At 44.1% G+C, this 21980-nt stretch overlaps 1 protein-coding gene across 1 annotated transcript in view; it reads right to left on the bottom strand.

Moving 5' to 3' along the window:
* LOC124018345 (inactive carboxypeptidase-like protein X2) overlaps positions 1-21980 on the bottom strand; it is a 58404-nt gene that overhangs the window by 13713 nt on the left and 22711 nt on the right. Inside the window, exons 5-10 of the mRNA XM_046333617.1 lie at positions 15372-15495; positions 14215-14411; positions 11029-11208; positions 9173-9470; positions 8454-8593; positions 6802-6901 (exon numbers count right to left, since the gene is read on the bottom strand). Coding sequence (XP_046189573.1) covers positions 6802-6901; positions 8454-8593; positions 9173-9470; positions 11029-11208; positions 14215-14411; positions 15372-15495 — 1039 coding nt within the window. The remainder of the gene's footprint in view (positions 1-6801; positions 6902-8453; positions 8594-9172; positions 9471-11028; positions 11209-14214; positions 14412-15371; positions 15496-21980) is intronic.

Below are 21980 nucleotides of genomic sequence, written 5' to 3'. Positions count from 1 at the left end.
TTTTACAGATGCACCACTGAGAGCATCCTGTAGGACTGTATCACCGCCTGGTATGGCAACTGCACCACCTGCAACCGCAGGGCTCTCCAGAGGGTGGTGTGGTGTGCCCAACACATCACCGGGGGCAAAATGCTTGCCCTCCAGGACACCTACAGCATCCGATGTCACAGGAAGGCCAAAAGATGATCAAGGACAACAACCACCCGAGCCACTGCCTGTTCACCCCGCTATCATCCAGAAGGCGAGGTCAGTACAAGTGCATCAAAGCTGGGACCGAGAGACTGAAAAACAGATTCTAACTCAAGGCCATCAGACTGTTAAACAGCCATCACTAGCCAGGCTCCACCTGGTTACTCAACCCTGCACCTTAGAGGCTGCTGCCCTATAGACATGGAATCCTATATACATAGAGACATGGAATCACTGGTCACTTTAATAATGTTTACATATTGCTTTACTCATTTCATATGTATATATCGTATTTTAGTCAATGCCACTCCTACATTGTTTTCCTAATATTTCTATATTTATTAATTACATTATTTTACTTTTAGATGTGTGTGTATTGTTGTGAATTGTTAGATATTACTGCACTATTGGAGCTAGGAACACAAGCATTTAGTTAGATATTACTGTAGTGTTGGAGCTAGGAACACAAGCATTTAGTTAGATACTACTGCACTGTTGGAGCTAGAAACACAAGCATTTAGTTAGATACTACTGTTGGAGCTAGGAACACAAGCATTTAGTTAGGTACTACTGTTGGAGCTAGGAACACAAGCATTTAGTTAGATACTACTGCACTGTTGGATCTAGGAACACAAGCATTTAGTTAGATACTACTGTTGGAGCTAGGAACACAAGCATTTAGTTAGATACTACTGTTGGAGCTAGGAACACAAGCATTTAGTTAGATACTACTGTACTGTTGGAGCTAGGAACACAAGCATTTAGTTAGATACTACTGTTGGAGCTAGAAACACAAGCATTTAGTTAGATATTACTGCACTGTTGGAGCTAGGAACACAAGCATTTAGTTAGATATCACTGCTGGAGCTAGGAACACAAGCATTTAGTTAGATACTACTGTTGGAGCTAGGAACACAAGCATTTAGTTAGATACTACTGTTGGAGCTAGGAACACGAGCATTTAGTTAGATATTACTGCACTGTTGGAGCTAGGAACACAAGCATTTAGTTAGATATTACTGCACTGTTGGAGCTAGGAACACAAGCATTTAGTCAGATATTACTGCACTGTTGGAGCTAGGAACACAAGCATTTAGTCAGATATTACTGCACTGTTGGAGCTAGGAACACAAGCATTTAGTCAGATATTACTGCACTGTTGGAGCTAGGAACACAAGCATTTAGTTAGATATTACTGTACTGTTGGAGCTAGAAACACCAGCATTTAGTTAGATATTACTGCTGGAGCTAGGAACACAAGCATTTAGTTAGATATTACTGCACTGTTGGAGCTAGGAACACAAGCATTTAGTTAGATATTACTGTACTGTTGGAGCTAGGAACACAAGCATTTAGTTAGATATTACTGCACTGTTGGAGCTAGGAACACAAGCATTTAGTTAGATATTACTGCACTGTTGGAGCTAGGAACACAAGCATTTAGTCAGATATTACTGCACTGTTGGAGCTAGGAACACAAGCATTTAGTCAGATATTACTGCACTGTTGGAGCTAGGAACACAAGCATTTAGTCAGATATTACTGCACTGTTGGAGCTAGGAACACAAGCATTTAGTTAGATATTACTGTACTGTTGGAGCTAGAAACACCAGCATTTAGTTAGATATTACTGCTGGAGCTAGGAACACAAGCATTTAGTTAGATATTACTGTACTGTTGGAGCTAGGAACACAAGCATTTAGTTAGATATTACTGTACTGTTGGAGCTATGAACACCAGCATTTAGTTAGATATTACTGCTGGAGCTAGGAACACAAGCATTTAGTTAGATACTACTGTTGGAGCTAGGAACACAAGCATTTAGTTAGATATTACTGCACTGTTGGAGCTAGAAACACAAGCATGTAGTTAGATATTACTGCACTGTTGGAGCTAGGAACACAAGCATTTAGTTAGATATCACTGCTGGAGCTAGGAACACAAGCATTTAGTTAGATATTACTGCACTGTTGGAGCTAGGAACACAAGCATTTAGTTAGATACTACTGCACTGTTGGAGCTAGGAACACAAGCATTTAGTTAGATATCACTGCTGGAGCTAGGAACACAAGCATTTAGTTAGATATTACTGCACTGTTGGAGCTAGAAACACAAGCATTTAGTTAAATATTACTGCACTGTTGGAGCTAGGAACACCAGCATTTAGTTAGATATTACTGTACTGTTGGAGCTAGAAACGCGTGTGTGCGTGTGTTTGTAGAATTAAGGAAGAGAATTGAGCTGAAAGGAAGAGACATGGGACTTTCATTAATCCCTGAAGCAACACTTCTGCCCATTGCTTTAACTGCACAATGTAAACTTACCCCCACACATATGACTTCTAAAATACAAGGCCAACAGGGACCAGGTACTTGTGTCATCATGCCTTACAGGCAGTATCTACTGAATAGTAATATATTCAGGACTTTCTATAAAATGGTAGCTATTTCCTGCTGCGGATTTACTTATGTCAAGCATTTCCTGTCAAAATGAATATATATACTGTTGTCCATAATACATCATCTGCTAATGATGTTTTCTACAGAATGCTACTGATGTTTTCTATAGAATGCTACTGCTGTTTTCTATAGAATGCTACTGATGTTTTCTATAGAATGCTAATGATGTTTTCTATAGAATGCTAATGATGTTTTCTATAGAATGCTAATGATGTTTTCTATAGAATGCTACTGATGTTTTCTATAGAATGCTACTGATGTTTTCTATAGAATGCTAATGATGTTTTCTATAGAATGCTACTGATGTTTTCTATAGAATGCTACTGATGTTTTCTATAGAATGCTACTGATGTTTTCTATAGAATGCTACTGATGTTTTCTATAGAATGCTACTGATGTTTTCTATAGAATGCTACTGATGTTTTCTATAGAATGCTACTGATGTTTTCTATAGAATGCTACTGATGTTTTCTATAGAATGCTACTGATGTTTTCTATAGAATGCTAATGATGTTTTCTATAGAATGCTAATGATGTTTTCTATAGAATGCTAATGATGTTTTCTATAGAATGCTACTGATGTTTTCTATAGAATGCTACTGATGTTTTCTATAGAATGCTACTGATGTTTTCTATAGAATGCTACTGATGTTTTCTATAGAATGCTACTGATGTTTTCTATAGAATGCTACTGATGTTTTCTATAGAATGCTACTGATGTTTCTATAGAATGCTATGTTTTCTATAGAATGCTACTGATGTTTTCTATAGAATGCTAATGATGTTTTCTATAGAATGCTACTGATGTTTTCTATAGAATGCTAATGCTGTTTTCTATAGAATGCTACTGATGTTTTCTATAGAATGCTACTGATGTTTTCTATAGAATGCTACTGATGTTTTCTATAGAATGCTACTGATGTTTTCTATAGAATGCTACTGATGTTTTCTATAGAATGCTACTGATGTTTTCTATAGAATGCTAATGATGTTTTCTATAGAATGCTAATGATGTTTTCTATAGAATGCTACTGATGTTTTCTATAGAATGCTACTGCTGTTTTCTATAGAATGCTACTGATGTTTTCTATAGAATGCTACTGATGTTTTCCATAGAATGCTAATGAGGTTTCTATAGAATGCTACTGATGTTTTCTATAGAATGCTAATGATGTTTTCTATAGAATGCTACTGCTGTTTTCTATAGAATGCTACTGATGTTTTCTATAGAATGCTACTGATGTTTTCTATAGAATGCTAATGATGTTTTCTATAGAATGCTAATGATGTTTTCTATAGAATCTAATGATGTTTTCTAGAATGCTACTGATTTTTTCTATAGAATGCTAATGATGTTTTCATAGAATGATGCTGTTTTCTATAGAATGCTACTGCTGTTTTCTATAGAATGTGTTTTCTATAGAATGCTACTGATGGAATTGAATGAAGACTACTATGCCATTGATTGTGTTATTGTGCTGATCATTGGTTGATACACACGTGGTAATACACACTAAGACATGTCAGATACTGGAGTGGCATTTTGGACTCTGATAGCTGGGTTTGGTGGAGTAATGTCAGATCTATGGACACAGAATGAGAACAGAGAGTCTACTCTAATACATCTCTATATCGTATGTATGGACACAGAATGAGAACAGAGAGTCTACTATAATACATAGTATAGTATGTATGGACACAGAATGAGAACAGAGAGTCTACTATAATACATCTCTATATAGTATGTATGGACACAGAATGAGAACAGAGAGTCTACTATAATACATCTCTATATCGTATGTATGGACACAGAATGAGAACACAGATACTACAATAGCATGCATTGCTGCAGCTGCAGTCATCCCCCTCTTCAAAGGGGGGTACACTCTTGACCCAAACTGCTACAGACCTATATCTATCCTACTCTGCCTTTCTAAGGTCTTCGAAAGCCAAGTCAACAAACATATTACCGACCATTTCGAATCCCACCATACCTTCTCCGCTATGTAATCTGGTTTCAGAGCTGGTCATGGGTGCACCTCAGCCACGCTCAAGGTCCTAAACAATATCTTAAAGAAACATTACTGTGCAGCCGTATTCATTGATCTGGCCAAGGCTTTCGACTCTGTCAATCACCACATCCTCATCGGCAGACTCGACAGCCTTGGTTTCTCAAATGATTGCCTCGCCTGGTTCACCAACTACTTCTCTGATAGAGTTCAGTGTGTCAAATCGGAGGGTCTGCTGTCTGGACCTCTGACAGTCTCTATGGGGGTGCCACAGGGTTAAATTCTTGGACCAACTCTCTTCTCTGTATACATCAATGATGTCGCTCTTGCTGCTGGTGATTCTCTGATCCACCTCTACGCAGACGACACCATTCTGTATACTTCCGGCCCTTCTTTGGACACTGTGTTAACAAATCTCCAGACGAGCTTCAATGCCATACAACTCTCCTTCCGTTGCCTCCAATTGCTCTTAAATACAAGTAAAACTAAATGCATGCTCTTCAACCGATCGCTGCCCGCACCTGCTCACCCGTCCAACATCACTACTCTGGACGGTTCTGACTTAGAATATGTCGACAACTACAAATACCTCGGTGTCCGGTTAGACTGTAAACTCTCCTTCCAGACTTACATCAAACATCTCTAATCCAAAGTTATATCTAGAATTGGCTTCCTATTTCACAACAAAGCATCCTTCATTCATGCTGCCAAACATACCCTTGTAAAACTTACTATCCTACCGATCCTCGACTTCGGCGATGTCATTTACAAAATAGCCTCCAATACCCTACTCAACAAATTGGATGCAGTCTATCACAGTGCCATCCGTTTGGTCACCAAAGCCCCATATACTACCCACCACTGCGACCTGTATGCTCTCGTTGGCTGGTCCTCACTTCACACCCCGCCTTATCTCAGCTCGCTGGTCACCATAGCTGCACCCACCGGTAGCACTCCCTCCAGCATGTATATCTCTCTGGTCACCCCCAAAACCAATTCTTCCTTTGGCCTCCTTTCCTTCCAGTTCTCTGCTGCCAATGACTGGAACGAACTACAAAATCTTTAAGCACCAGCTGTCAGAGCAGCTCACAGATTACTGCACCTGTACATAGCCCATCTATAATTTTGCCCAAACAACTACCTCTCCCACTACTGTATTTATTTATTTATTTTGCTCCTTTGCACCCCATTATTTTTATTTCTTCTTTGCACATTCTTCCACTGCAAATCTACCATTCCGGTGTTTTACTTGCTATATTATATTTACTTCACCACCATGGCCATTTTTGCCTTTACCTCCCTTCTCCCCTCATTTGCTGACATTGTATATAGACTTCTACTGTATTATTGACTGTATGTTTTGTTTTACTTCATGTGTAACTCTGTGTTGTTGTTTGTCTCGAACTGCTTTGCTTTATCTTGGTTAGGGTCGCAATTGTAAATGAGAACTTGTTCTCAACTTGCCTAGCTGGTTAAATAAAGGTGTTCTCAACTAGCCTACCTGGTTAAATAAAGGTGTTCTCAACTAGCCTACCTGGTTAAATAAAGGTGTTCTCAACTAGCCTACCTGGTTAAATAAAGGTGTTCTCAACTAGCCTACCTGGTTAAATAAAGGTGTTCTCAACTAGCCTACCTGGTTAAATAAAGGTGTTCTCAACTAGCCTACCTGGTTAAATAAAGGTGTTCTCAACTAGCCTACCTGGTTAAATAAAGGTGTTCTCAACTAGCCTACCTGGTTAAATAAAGGTGTTCTCAACTAGCCTACCTGGTTAAATAAAGGTGTTCTCAACTAGCCTACCTGGTTAAATAAAGGTGTTCTCAACTAGCCTACCTGGTTAAATAAAGGTGTTCTCAACTAGCCTACCTGGTTAAATAAAGGTGTTCTCAACTAGCCTACCTGGTTAAATAAAGGTGTTCTCAACTAGCCTACCTGGTTAAATAAAGGTGTTCTCAACTAGCCTACCTGGTTAAATAAAGGTGTTCTCAACTAGCCTACCTGGTTAAATAAAGGTGTTCTCAACTGGGCCTACCTGGTTAAATAAAGGTGTTCTCAACTAGCCTACCTGGTTAAATAAAGGTGTTCTCAACTAGCCTACCTGGTTAAATAAAGGTGTTATAAATCAATAAAATAAATGTATCTCTACCTGTTCTGATGTCATGGCCGATCCCTTCCACTTGGATGGTGGCGTTGGCTATGCCCCGCCCCTGCATGTCCCAGACAATGCCTTTGATCCCACGATGCACCTGTGCATGAAAGGTCAGAGGTCAAAGATCAACTGACTGAATAATAATAATAATAATAACAACAATAATAATATGTAACGTATCATATATAATATTAATTTGATGATATTATATTTTATTTGGGGGGTAAAAACAAGTTTTAACAGTATTTAAAAGTACAATAAACCCCAGAGTATGACACATGAATGCTTAAAAACTATTATTTTCAATGTGATCTTTGATATAAATATTTAAACAGTATAATATGACTGGTTTCAGAAAGCTAGGCGTATGTCACTACTTCGCAGGAGAGGCATTTAAACGTCTTGATGTCGTTGTTGTCATGGAAATGCCTTCTGGAACATGTCAACTTTCATGTGCCTTAATAAACCAACATTTATTCAATCTGTAAATACGAATACAATTTGTTAAAATACTAGCTTAATTGGTTTAAGCCACGGAAAACGGCAGGAACCTTCCCGTCAGCCAGGATTTTATTGCAAGTCAAAGCATATTGTTCGCTAGCTAACGTTAGGTTATCTTAATGGCTCGCTAGCTAACGTTATCTTACTGGTTATCTTACTGGCTCGCTAGCTGATGTTATTTTAGCTTAGATTATCTTACTGGCTGGCTAGCTAACGTTAGATTATCTTACTGGCTGGCTAGCTAACGTTATCTTACTGGCTGGCTAGCTAATATTATCTTACTGGCTGGCTAGCTAACGTTATCTTACTGGCTGTCTAGCTATCATCTTACTGGACTCTGCCCTCTCTAGACTCTACGCCCCTCTGGACTCTATCTCTGGACTCTACGCCCCCTCTGGCTACGCCCCTCTGGACTCTACGCCCCCTCTGGACTCTACGCCCTCTCTGGACTTATCTCTGGACTACGCCCTCTCTGGACTCTACGCTCTCTGACCTTCTCTGGACTCTACGCCCTCTCTGGACTACGCCCTCTCTGGACACCCTCTCTGGACTCTACGCCCTCTCTGGACTCACGCCCTCTCTAGACTCTACGCCCTCTCTGGACTACGCCCTCTCTGGACAACGCCCTCTCTGGACTCTACGCCCTCTCTGGACTCTACGCCCTCTCTGGACTCTACGCCCTCTCTGGACTCTACGCCCTCTCTGGACTGCCCTCTCTGGACTCCCCTGGACTCTGGCCCTCTACTCTAGACTCTACACCCTCTCTGGACTCTACACACCCTCTCTGGACGCCCTCTCTGGACACCCTCTCTGGACTCGCCCTCTCTGGACGCCCTCTCTGGACTCTACGCCCTCTCTGGACTCTACGCCCTCTCTGGACTCTACGCCCTCTCTGGACTCTACGCCCTCTCTGGACTCTGGACTCTGGACTCTACACCCTCTCTAGACTCTACGCCCTCTCTGGACACTACACCCTCTCTGGACTCTACGCCCTCTCTGGACTCTACGCCCTCTCTGGACTCTACGCCCTCTCTGGACTCTACGCCCTCTCTGGACTCTACGCCCTCTCTGGACTCTACACGCCCTCACTAGACTCTACACACCCTCTCTGGACTCTACACACCCTCTCTGGACTCTACATACTGTACCTGCTCCATGAAGACGAGCAGAGACTCCCGGTTATTTTCCCACTCCTCCGCCAGCTCACTCTCATGGGGGAATTTGTCACAGCCCACATACATCGACAGCTCAAAGCAGTTGGTGTGCAAGTAGCTGAAGTCGTTCATACCTGCCAACACAGAGACAGTGGTGCTACTGCACTGTAACACTGAGAGACAGTGGTGCTACTGCACTGTAACACTGAGAGACAGTGGTGCTACTGCACTGTAACACTGAGAGACAGTAATTTATCTGGGGCTGAAAAGTCAGCTCATACCTGCCAACACAGCGGCACAGACAGAGTAATTTATCTGTCGGCCAACTGCCCAATGAAAAGACATCAGCTCATATGTTCTTTTTTCACCAGTGTTTTATAAAGATAATACATCAAAATCAACATGTGTTGAAATGAAGAACTACTCTGGTACTGGTCTGTGGTAATACATCAATACATGAATTTAATTGAATCAGAGATGAATTGAAATGAATTGAATTGAACTGAAATTAATTGAACTGAACTGAAATGAATTGAATTGAACTGAAATGAATTGAACTGAACTGAAATGAATTGAATTGAACTGAAATGAATTGAACTGAACTGAACTGAAATTAATTGAACTGAACTGAATTTAACTGAATTTAATTGTAATGAACTGAACTGAAATGAATTGAATTGAATTGAATCGAATGGGAAAACATCAACACTAACTCCCTGCCGCGGTGTGCCAGGACGCCCCGTTGATGGTGCCATCTTCCTTGGCAAAGTCCTCGGTGTGGCAGACGCGTCGTCTGGCGTCGGTCATCAGGCGGTGGGTGGATGCGTAGGAGAAGGCCAGCCAGCGGAAGACGTGGTCGTCTGGGGTGGGGGTCTGCTCCCTCGATACACCCTGGGAACGGGTCCTGTCGTAGGGGAAGGTCACCACCAACTCCCCTCCCTGGAGGTTACCACCCAGAACGAACGGGATCTTCTCCATCCAGGAGACCAGCGCACGCGTCTCTGCTGCTACCTGAGGAGAGGAGAGGAGAGGAGAGGAGAGGAGAGGAGAGGAGAGGAGAGGCGAGGAGAGGAGAGGAGAGGAGAGGAGAGGAGAGGAGAGGAGAGGAGAGGAGAGGAGAGGGAGGGGAAGAGAGGAGAGGAGAGGAGAGGAGAAAAAGGGAATGGGAGGAAAGAGGAGAAAGGAGAGGAGGAGAAAGAGGAAAGGAGGAGAGAAAGAGAGGAGAGGAGGAGAGGAGAGGAGAGGAGAGGAGAGGAGAGGAGAGGAGAGGAGAGGAGAGGAGAGGAGAGGAGAGGAGAGGAGAGGAGAGGAGAGGAGAGGGGAGTAGTGAGGAGGAAAACCAGAAGTCCTCTATCTGTCATAGTGACAGGATGAGAACCTGAAGTCCTCTATCTGTCATGGAGTCATAGTGACAGGATGAGAACTAGAAGTCCTCTATCTGTCATGGAGTCATAGTGACAGGATGAGAACCAGAAGTCCTCTATCTGTCATGGAGTCATAGTAACAGGATGAGAACTTGAAGTCCCCTATCTGTCATGGAGTCATAGTGACAGGATGAAAACCAGAAGTCCTCTATCTGTCATGGAGTCATAGTGACAGGATGAGAACCAGAAGTCCTCTATCTGTCATGGAGTCATAGTGACAGGATGAGAACTAGAAGTCCCCTATCTGTCATGGAGTCATAGTGACAGGATGAGAACCAGAAGTCCTCTATCAGTCATAGTGACAGGATGAGAACCAGAAGTCCTCTATCTGTCATGGAGTCCTAGTGACAGGATGAGAACCAGAAGTCCTCTATCTGTCATAGTGACAGGATGAGAACCAGAAGTCCTCTATCAGTCATAGTAACAGGATGAGAACTTGAAGTCCCCTATCTGTCATGGAGTCATAGTGACAGGATGAAAACCAGAAGTCCTCTATCTGTCATGGAGTCATAGTGACAGGATGAGAACCAGAAGTCCTCTATCTGTCATGGAGTCATAGTGACAGGATGAAAACCAGAAGTCCTCTATCTGTCATGGAGTCATAGTGACAGGATGAACCAGAAATCTGTCATAGTGACAGGATGAGAACCAGAAGTCCTCTATCTGTCATGGAGTCATAGTGACAGGATGAGAACCAGAAGTCCTCTATCTGTCATAGTGACAGGATGAGAACCAGAAGTCCTCTATCTGTCATGGAGTCATAGTGACAGGATGAGAACCAGAAGTCCCCTATCTGTCATGGAGTCATAGTGACAGGATGAGAACCAGAAGTTCCCTATCAACTAACTGTGGGATGCGATGACTAAGAAGGAACTTTGTTCAGGTGCTCTGTTCTTTTGTAAATTATAATTTGGAGCAATCACAATTTCACAGGTGCTCGCATCTTGTGAATTTCGTAAGGGGAAGGGACATTTGTCCCAGAGAGGGGCTCGAACCTGGCTGCAAGTTTCCGTTAAGGAGGGTGGCGACTTCGCTAGTCTCAATAGTATCTTCTCTCATTTTTCTCTTCTAGTTCTGGATGTCTGAGATTCCCCTGTCAATGTCTTTCGAAAACTCCTCGGAATCTTGTTGTTGCATTTACTGACCGTGGAGTTCTTGGACTGATACCACTGGGGAATGGGCACATGGTGGTTGAGCATCTTCCTGGGGATCCATTTCTTTGTTTCAGCCTCCCACAGGATGGAGTTGAGGTCAGGGAAGTTATGGTGGATGTCTACTCCGTCCTGACTCCACCGACCCAGGGACCAGCCACTCAGCTCTGAACCCTGAGGGACAACGGGAGAGTGACACATGGTGACACGTGAGAGCAGATAATTAAGACATGAGGTCCCCAAATGGTTTTAAATGAATTAAGGATAAAAAGTTTCCATTTTTAAAATAAAACTATACTATTCACATAACAAATAATTGATTAAAAAAAACAATGTTTTGTAATGAAGGTCTACAATATCCTCAGCAGCACTCTGTAGGGTAGCACCATGGTGTAGCCAGAGGACAGCTAGCTTCTGTCCTCCTCTAGGTACATTGACTTCAATACAAAACCTAGGAGGCTCATGGTTCTCACCCCCCTTCCATAGACTTATACAGTAATTAAGACAACTTCTGGAGGATGCCCTCCACCAACCTATCAGAGTTCTTGCAGCATGATCTGACATGTTGTCCACCCAATCAAAGGGTCAGAGAATTAATCTAGTACAGAAAGCATAAGCTACAGCTAGCTAGCACTGCAGTGCATCAAACGTGGTGAGTAGTTGACTCAAAGACAATAGTTGAACAGTTTTGAACAAATTCATTTCTTCAAAAATGAAGGAGAAACAAGAGAGTGAGAGATGTTGTATTTAGTTGTCATTTTTTGAACTTTCACTTACTTAGCTAGCGAATGCAGCTAGCTAGTTTAGCATACTCAAACACCCGGTTCAAATGGAGAGGGATGCTGTTACTGTAATTTCATTATGCCAATGTGCTTTCATTAATTGAAAACCCTTAATCTATTTTATGAGAATTTGCAAGATTCTTGTTTGCATAAAATAGACCAGTCTTTTTAATAATAGGTAACAGAATTTATTCTCGGAGCGCGATCCCACTTCACCACGAGCAACAGTTTATATACAAATCATGACGTCATTTCATTGCTTTAACAGAATCCCCTCCTCTCGGTCGGGACAAAGTGAGGTGAAAAGTTCATTCTAACTTACTAACTTTTGACCCCTCAACATTATCGATCACCACTGAGCTGACAGTTCTAATTAACAGAAAACTTAGGAATGCTCTCACTGTCTTATCTAAAAGCCCAGAGCTAAGTTTCTGTAGGGTCAACCATAGGCTAACGACCTTATGTGTTTACACAGTCCCCAACCCATTCGTTTCTTCCTAGTTGGAATGGTGTTTATTAACTTGAATTACACCTTGTCTGTGTCACACAATCCCATCGTATGAACTCATATTGTTAATCAGATATAATAAAACAGAGTATAAGTTTACTTAGTTATAGTTCCATTTAAAATAATTTGTTCAGTCATTTAATAATAATTTTACCAACAGATACTATGTTAGCTAGCTAGTTTAGCCTGCTCAAACACCTGGCTTAAACGGAGAGGGATGCTATGTTAGCTAGCTAGTTTAGCCTGCTCAAACACCTGGCTCAAACGGAGAGGGATGCTATGTTAGCTAGCTAGTTTAGCCTGCTCAAACACCTGGCTCAAACGGAGAGGGATGCTATGTTAGCTAGCTAGTTTAGCTTGCTCAAACACCTGGCTCAAACGGAGAGGAATGCTATGTTAGCTAGCTAGTTTAGCCTGCTCAAACACCTGGCTCAAACGGAGAGGGATGCTATGTTAGCTAGCTAGTTTAGCCTGCTCAAACACCTGGCTCAAACGGAGAGGGATGCTATGTTAGCTAGCTAGTTTAGCCTGCTCAAACACCTGGCTCAAACGGAGAGGGATGCTATGTTAGCTAGCTAGTTTAGCTTGCTCAAACACCTGGCTCAAACGGAGAGGGATGCTATGTTAGCTAGCTAGTTTAGCCTGCTCAAACACCTGGCTCAAACGGAGAGGGATGCTATGTTAGCTAGCTAGTTTAGCCTGCTCAAACACCTGGCTCAAACGGAGAGGGATGCTATGTTAGCTAGCTAGTTTAGCCTGCTCAAACACCTGGCTTAAACGGAGAGGGATGCTATGTTAGCTAGCTAGTTTAGCCTGCTCAAACACCTGGCTCAAACGGAGAGGGATGCTATGTTAGCTAGCTAGTTTAGCCTGCTCAAACACCTGGCTCAAACGGAGAGGGATGCTATGTTAGCTAGTTGGAACTGGAACACTTCCAAATGCTAATTAATTACTTAAAAATCATACAATGTGATTTTCTGGATTTTTGTTTTAGATTCCGTCTCTCACAGTTGAAGTGTCCCTATAATAAAAATTACAGACCTCTACATGCTTTGTAAAGTAGGAGAACCTGCAAAATCGGCAGTGTATCAAATACTTGTTCTTCCCACAGTATATATACTTAATAAAAATATGTATATGGGGGATTGAAAATGATGCAGATCATTACATTGATGGAAGCTACAATCTACCTGCAATATTAAAGCTGCTCAACACCCTAAAGTGAAACCCCCCCCCCCAAAAAAAACCAAGTGATTTCACCCTAGATCAGCTAGATGAAGGCAAGAGAGTGCCAGGCGGTATTGAATGTATCAAATCAAATCAAATTTGATTTATATAGCCCTTCGTACATCAGCTGATATCTCAAAGTGCTGTACAGAAACCCAGCCTAAAACCCCAAACAGCAAGCAATGCAGGTGTAGAATAATCTCTCCTTGATTACTCTAATTTCTCTTGACCCTTGATTCATAGTGTAGGTTGTAGCAACCTCATGATGGTTACAGGGGAACATTGCAGTATCATGTAGTAGCCTAAACCTATCACTGTTACATTGAACTGGGTGAATGGAATATTATCCAATGGAATGGAATATTATGGACAGTTATCCAATATGCTGTAATAGAAATAAGGAAGGAGTCACCCTCCTTCATCCTAAACGACACCAGCCGCCACTGGAATCCCTGGAGAGGATGCTTTGAACTTCTGACTTCAGAAGAGGAGAATCTTTCATCTGACGATCACATGGCTGACGAGCAAAAGACCCTCCACACGTGTCCCAGAAGAGTCAGTTGTATCCGTGGTATGTTTCAGTACAGCCTTAATGATGCAGTCAATATTTGTAATATCAGCTGTGGGGTTTTGGGGGGGGGTCTTTCGGACACCCACACCTACCACTTCAAGGGCTTTGTCGTAACCGTCGGGGTTGATGGAGGGGAGCAGGTGTATCCTGGTCTCGTGCACCAGGTGACGTATCCGTGGGTTACCCGACAGGTACTCCTGACACATGAACTGCATCAGCAGCAGGAGCAGCTCTCGGCCCAGCACCTCGTTACCATGGGAACCGGCCGTGTAGCGGAATTCTGGTTCACCTGGGAGAAGAGGGAGTGAGGGAGGGAGGGAGGGGGAGGGAGGGAGGGAGGGAGGGAGGGAGAGAGGGAGGGAGGGAGGGAGGGAGGGAGGGAGGGAGGGAGGGAGGGAGGGAGGGAGGGAGGGAGGGAGGGAGGGAGGGAGGGAGGGAGGGAGGGAGGGGGAGGGAGGGAGGGAGGGAGGGAGGGAGGGAGGGAGGGAGGGAGGGAGGGAGGGAGGGAGGAGGAGGGAGGGAGGGAGGGAGGGAGGGAGGGAGGGAGGGAGGGAGGGAGGGAGGGAGGGAGGGAGGGAGGGAGGGAGGGAGGGAGGAGGGAGGGAGGGAGAGGGAGGGAGGGAGGGAGGGAGGAGAGGGAGGGAGGGAGGGAGGGAGGGAGGGGGAGGGAGGGAGGGAGGGAGGGAGGGAGAGGGAGGGAGGGAGGGAGGGAGGGAGGGAGGGAGAGAGGGAGGGAGGGAGGGAGGGAGAGGGAGGGAGGGAGAGAGGGAGAGAGGGAGGGAGGGAGGGGAGGGAGGGAGAGAGGGAGGGAGGGAGGGAGGGAGGGAGGGAGGGAGGGAGGGAGGGAGGGAGGGAGGGAGGGAGGGAGGGAGGGAGGGAGGGAGGGAGGGAGGGAGGGAGGGAGGGAGGGAGGGAGGGAGGGAGGGAGGGAGGGAGGGAGGGAGGGAGGGAGGGAGGGAGGGAGGGAGGGAGGGAGGGAGGGAGGGAGGGAGGGAGGGAGGGGAGGGAGGGAGGGAGGGAGGGAGGGAGGGAGGGAGGGAGGGAGGGAGGGAGGGAGGGAGGGAGGGAGGGGAGGGAGGGAGGGAGGGAGGGAGGGAGGGAGAGGGAGGGAGGGAGGGAGGGAGGGAGGGAGGGAGGGAGGGAGGGAGGGAGGGAGGGAGGGAGGGAGGGAGGGAGGGAGGGAGGGAGAGAAACCACGTTCACCAAACCACTTGAACCCAGAGAACTGTACTGCTAGGAATGGTCTTACCTGGTTCATGCTCTCCGGGATTGTCTGAGATCTCGATGGCGTAGAGTTTCTGTCCGTTGTGACTCTTGCCGATGTTATAGATCCTTGTGATGTTGGGGCACATCTCATTAACCACCTTCATCAGCTGTAGAGCACACCTCATTAATCACCTTCATCAGCTGTAGAGAACACCTCATTAATCACCTTCATCAGCTGTAGAGAACACCTCATTAACCACCTTCATCAGCTGTAGAGCCAGTAGAGAACACCTCATTAACCACCTTCATCAGCTGTAGAGAACACCTCATTAATCACCTTCATCAGCTGTAGAGAACACCTCATTAACCACCTTCATCAGCTGTAGAGCCAGTAGAGAACACCTCATTAATCACCTTCATCAGCTGTAGAGCCAGTAGAGAACACCTCATTAATCACCTTCATCAGCTGTAGAGCCAGTAGAGAACACCTCATTAATGACCTTCATCAGCTGTAGAGCCAGTAGAGAACACCTCATTAATCACCTTCATCAACTGTAGAGAACACCTCATTAATCACCTTCAACAGCTGTAGAGCCAGTAGAGAACACCTCATTAATCACCTTCATCAGCTGTAGAGCCAGTAGAGAACACCTCATTAATCACCTTCATCAGCTGTAGAGAACACCTCATTAATCACCTTCATCAGCTGTAGAGCCAGTAGAGAACACCTCATTAATCACCTTCATCAGCTGTAGAGCCAGTAGAGAACACCTCATTAATGACCTTCATCAGCTGTAGAGCCAGTAGAGAACACCTCATTAATCACCTTCATCAGCTGTAGAGAACACCTCATTAATCACCTTCATCAGCTGTAGAGCCAGTAGAGAACACCTCATTAATCACCTTCATCAGCTGTAGAGAACACCTCATTAACCACCTTCATCAGCTGTAGAGCCAGTAGAGAACACCTCATTAATCACCTTCATCAGCTGTAGAGAACACCTCATTAATCACCTTCATCAGCTGTAGAGAACACCTCATTAACCACCTTCATCAGCTGTAGAGCCAGTAGAGAACACCTCATTAACCACCTTCATCAGCTGTAGAGCCAGTAGAGAACACCTCATTAACCACCTTCATCAGCTGTAGAGCCAGTAGAGAACACCTCATTAATCACCTTCATCAGCTGTAGAGCCAGTAGAGAACACCTCATTAATGACCTTCATCAGCTGTAGAGCCAGTAGAGAACACCTCATTAATCACCTTCATCAGCTGTAGAGAACACCTCATTAATCACCTTCATCAGCTGTAGAGCCAGTAGAGAACACCTCATTAATCACCTTCATCAGCTGTAGAGAACACCTCATTAACCACCTTCATCAGCTGTAGAGCCAGTAGAGAACACCTCATTAATCACCTTCATCAGCTGTAGAGAACACCTCATTAATCACCTTCATCAGCTGTAGAGAACACCTCATTAACCACCTTCATCAGCTGTAGAGCCAGTAGAGAACACCTCATTAACCACCTTCATCAGCTGTAGAGCCAGTAGAGAACACCTCATTAACCACCTTCATCAGCTGTAGAGCCAGTAGAGAACACCTCATTAATCACCTTCATCAGCTGTAGAGAACACCTCATTAACCATCTTCATCAGCTGTAGAGCCAGTAGAGAACACCTCATTAATCACCTTCATCAGCTGTAGAGAACACCTCATTAACCACCTTCATCAGCTGTAGAGAACACCTCATTAACCACCTTCATCAGCTGTAGAGCCAGTAGAGAACACCTCATTAATCACCTTCATCAGCTGTAGAGAACACCTCATTAATCACCTTCATCAGCTGTAGAGCCAGTAGAGAACACCTCATTAATCACCTTCATCAGCTGTAGAGCCAGTAGAGAACACCTCATTAATGACCTTCATCAGCTGTAGAGCCAGTAGAGAACACCTCATTAATCACCTTCATCAGCTGTAGAGAACACCTCATTAATCACCTTCATCAGCTGTAGAGCCAGTAGAGAACACCTCATTAATCACCATCAGCTGTAGAGAACACCTCATTAACCACCTTCATCAGCTGTAGAGCCAGTAGAGAACACCTCATTAATCACCTTCATCAGCTGTAGAGAACACCTCATTAATCACCTTCATCAGCTGTAGAGAACACCTCATTAACCACCTTCATCAGCTGTAGAGCCAGTAGAGAACACCTCATTAACCACCTTCATCAGCTGTAGAGCCAGTAGAGAACACCTCATTAACCACCTTCATCAGCTGTAGAGCCAGTAGAGAACACCTCATTAATCACCTTCATCAGCTGTAGAGAACACCTCATTAACCATCTTCATCAGCTGTAGAGCCAGTAGAGAACACCTCATTAATCACCTTCATCAGCTGTAGAGAACACCTCATTAACCACCTTCATCAGCTGTAGAGAACACCTCATTAACCACCTTCATCAGCTGTAGAGAACACCTCATTAACCACCTTCATCAGCTGTAGAGAACACCTCATTAACCACCTTCATCAGCTGTAGAGAACACCTCATTAATCACCTTCATCAGCTGTAGAGCCAGTAGAGAACACCTCATTAACCACCTTCATCAGCTGTAGAGCCAGTAGAGAACACCTCATTAATCACCTTCATCAGCTGTAGAGCCAGTAGAGAACACCTCATTAACCACCTTCATCAGCTGTAGAGAACACCTCATTAACCACCTTCATCAGCTGTAGAGAACACCTCATTAATCACCTTCATCAGCTGTAGAGCCAGTAGAGAACACCTCATTAACCACCTTCATCAGCTGTAGAGCCAGTAGAGAACACCTCATTAATCACCTTCATCAGCTGTAGAGCCAGTAGAGAACACCTCATTAACCACCTTCATCAGCTGTAGAGAACACCTCATTAACCACCTTCATCAGCTGTAGAGAACACCTCATTAATCACCTTCATCAGCTGTAGAGCCAGTAGAGCACACCTCATTAACCACCTTCATCAGCTGTAGAGAACACCTCATTAATCACCTTCATTAGCTGTAGAGCCAGTAGAGAACACCTCATTAATCACCTTCATCAGCTGTAGAGCCAGTAGAGAACACCTCATTAACCACCTTCATCAGCTGTAGAGAACACCTCATTAACCACCTTCATCAGCTGTAGAGAACACCTCATTAATCACCTTCATCAGCTGTAGAGCCAGTAGAGAACACCTCATTAACCACCTTCATCAGCTGTAGAGAACACCTCATTAACCACCTTCATCAGCTGTAGAGAACACCTCACTAATCACCTTCATCAGCTGTAGAGAACACCTCATTAACCACCTTCATCAGCTGTAGAGCCAGTAGAGAACACCTCATTAACCACCTTCATCAGCTGTAGAGAACACCTCATTAATTTACATTTACATTTACATTTAAGTCATTTAGCAGACGCTCTTATCCAGAGCGACTTACAAATTGGATCACCTTCATCAGCTGTAGAGCCAGTAGAGCACACCTCATTAATCACCTTCATCAGCTGTAGAGCCAGTAGAGAACACCTCATTAACCTAACCCCCTTCATCGGCTGTAGAGCCAGTAGAGAACACCTCATTAACCTAACCCCCTTCATCGGCTGTAGAGCCAGTAGAGAACACCTCATTAACCTAACCCCCTTCATCGGCTGTAGAGCCAGTAGAGAACACCTCATTAATCACCTTCATCGGCTGTAGAGCCAGTAGAGAACACCTCATTAATTACCTTCATCAGCTGTAGAGCCAGTAGAGAACACCTCATTAATCACCTTCATCAGCTGTAGAGCCAGTAGAGAACACCTCATTAATCACCTTCATCAGCTGTAGAGAACACCTCATTAATCACCTTCATCAGCTGTAGAGAACACCTCATTAATCACCTTCATCAGCTGTAGAGAATACCTCATTAATCACCTTCATCGGCTGTAGAGCCAGTAGAGAACACCTCATTAATTACCTTCATCAGCTGTAGAGCCAGTAGAGAACACCTCATTAATCACCTTCATCAGCTGTAGAGCCAGTAGAGAACACCTCATTAATCACCTTCATCAGCTGTAGAGAACACCTCATTAATCACCTTCATCAGCTGTAGAGAACACCTCATTAATCACCTTCATCAGCTGTAGAGCCAGTAGAGAACACCTCATTAATCACCTTCATCGGCTGTAGAGCCAGTAGAGAACACCTCATTAATCACCTTCATCGGCTGTAGAGCCAGTAGAGAACACCTCATTAATCACCTTCATCAGCTGTAGAGCCAGTAGAGAACACCTCATTAATCACCTTCATCGGCTGTAGAGAACACCTCATTAATCACCTTCATCAGCTGTAGAGCCAGTAGAGAACACCTCATTAATCACCTTCATCAGCTGTAGAGAACACCTCATTAACCACCTTCATCAGCTGTAGAGAACACCTCATTAACCACCTTCATCGGCTGTAGAGCCAGTAGAGCACACCTCATTAATCACCTTCATCAGCTGTAGAGAACACCTCATTAATCACCTTCATCGGCTGTAGAGCCAGTAGAGAACACCTCATTAATCACCTTCATCAGCTGTAGAGCCAGTAGAGAACACCTCATTAATGACCTTCATCAGCTGTAGAGAATACCTCATTAACCACCTTCATCAGCTGTAGAGCCAGTAGAGAACACCTCATGAATCACCTTCATCAGCTGTAGAGCCAGTAGAGAACACCTCATTAACCACCTTCATCAGCTGTAGAGCCAGTAGAGAACACCTCATTAATCACCTTCATCAGCTGTAGAGCCAGTAGAGAACAACTCATTAACCTCCTTCATCAGCTGTAGAGAACACCTCATTAATCACCTTCATCAGCTGTAGAGAACACCTCATTAATCACCTTCATCAGCTGTAGAGAACACCTCATTAATCACCTTCATCAGCTGTAGAGCCAGTAGAGAACACCTCATTAACCACCTTCATCGGCTGTAGAGCCAGTAGAGAACACCTCATTAATCACCTTCATCAGCTGTAGAGAACACCTCATTAATCACCTTCATCAGCTGTAGAGCCAGTAGAGAACACCTCATTAATGACCTTCATCAGCTGTAGAGCCAGTAGAGAACACCTCATTAACCACCTTCATCAGCTGTAGAGCCAGTAGAGAACACCTCATTAATCACCTTCATCAGCTGTAGAGAACACCTCATTAATCACCTTCATCAGCTGTAGAGCCAGTAGAGAACACCTCATTAACCACCTTCATCAGCTGTAGAGAACACCTCATTAATCACCTTCATCAGCTGTAGAGCACACCTCATTAACCACCTTCATCAGCTGTAGAGAACACCTCATTAATCACCTTCATCAGCTGTAGAGCCAGTAGAGAACACCTCATTAATCACCTTCATCAGCTGTAGAGAACACCTCATTAATCACCTTCATCAGCTGTAGAGAACACCTCATTAACCACCTTCATCAGCTGTAGAGAACACCTCATTAATCACCTTCATCAGCTGTAGAGAACACCTCATTAATCACCTTCATCAGCTGTAGAGAACACCTCATTAATCACCTTCATCAGCTGTAGAGAACACCTCATTAATCACCTTCATCAGCTGTAGAGAACACCTCATTAATCACCTTCATCAGCTGTAGAGAACACCTCATTAATCACCTTCATCGGCTGTAGAGCCAGTAGAGAACACCTCATTAATCACCTTCATCAGCTGTAGAGAACACCTCATTAATCACCTTCATCGGCTGTAGAGCCAGTAGAGAACACCTCATTAATCACCTTCATCGGCTGTAGAGCCAGTAGAGAACACCTCATTAATCACCTTCATCAGCTGTAGAGAACACCTCATTAACCACCTTCATCAGCTGTAGAGAACACCTCATTAACAACCTTCATCAGCTGTAGAGAACACCTCATTAATCACCTTCATCAGCTGTAGAGAACACCTCATTAACCACCTTCATCAGCTGTAGAGCCAGTAGAGAACACATCATTAATCACCTTCATCAGCTGTAGAGCCAGTAGAGAACACCTCATTAACCACCTTCATCAGCTGTAGAGAACACCTCATTAATCACCTTCATCGGCTGTAGAGCCAGTAGAGAACACCTCATTAATCACCTTCATCAGCTGTAGAGAACACCTCATTAATCACCTTCATCAGCTGTAGAGCCAGTAGAGAACAACTCATTAACCTCCTTCATCAGCTGTAGAGAACACCTCATTAATCACCTTCATCAGCTGTAGAGAACACCTCATTAATCACCTTCATCAGCTGTAGAGAACACCTCATTAATCACCTTCATCAGCTGTAGAGCCAGTAGAGAACACCTCATTAACCACCTTCATCGGCTGTAGAGCCAGTAGAGAACACCTCATTAATCACCTTCATCAGCTGTAGAGAACACCTCATTAATTACCTTCATCAGCTGTAGAGCCAGTAGAGAACACCTCATTAATGACCTTCATCAGCTGTAGAGCCAGTAGAGAACACCTCATTAACCACCTTCATCAGCTGTAGAGCCAGTAGAGAACACCTCATTAATCACCTTCATCAGCTGTAGAGAACACCTCATTAATCACCTTCATCAGCTGTAGAGCCAGTAGAGAACACCTCATTAACCACCTTCATCAGCTGTAGAGAACAC

Source organism: Oncorhynchus gorbuscha, unplaced genomic scaffold (assembly GCF_021184085.1).
Source record: "Oncorhynchus gorbuscha isolate QuinsamMale2020 ecotype Even-year unplaced genomic scaffold, OgorEven_v1.0 Un_scaffold_487, whole genome shotgun sequence".
Taxonomy (NCBI): domain Eukaryota; kingdom Metazoa; phylum Chordata; class Actinopteri; order Salmoniformes; family Salmonidae; genus Oncorhynchus; species Oncorhynchus gorbuscha.
The sequence above is the reverse complement of the archived record's forward strand: the minus strand, read 5'-3'. Positions and strand labels throughout refer to the sequence as shown.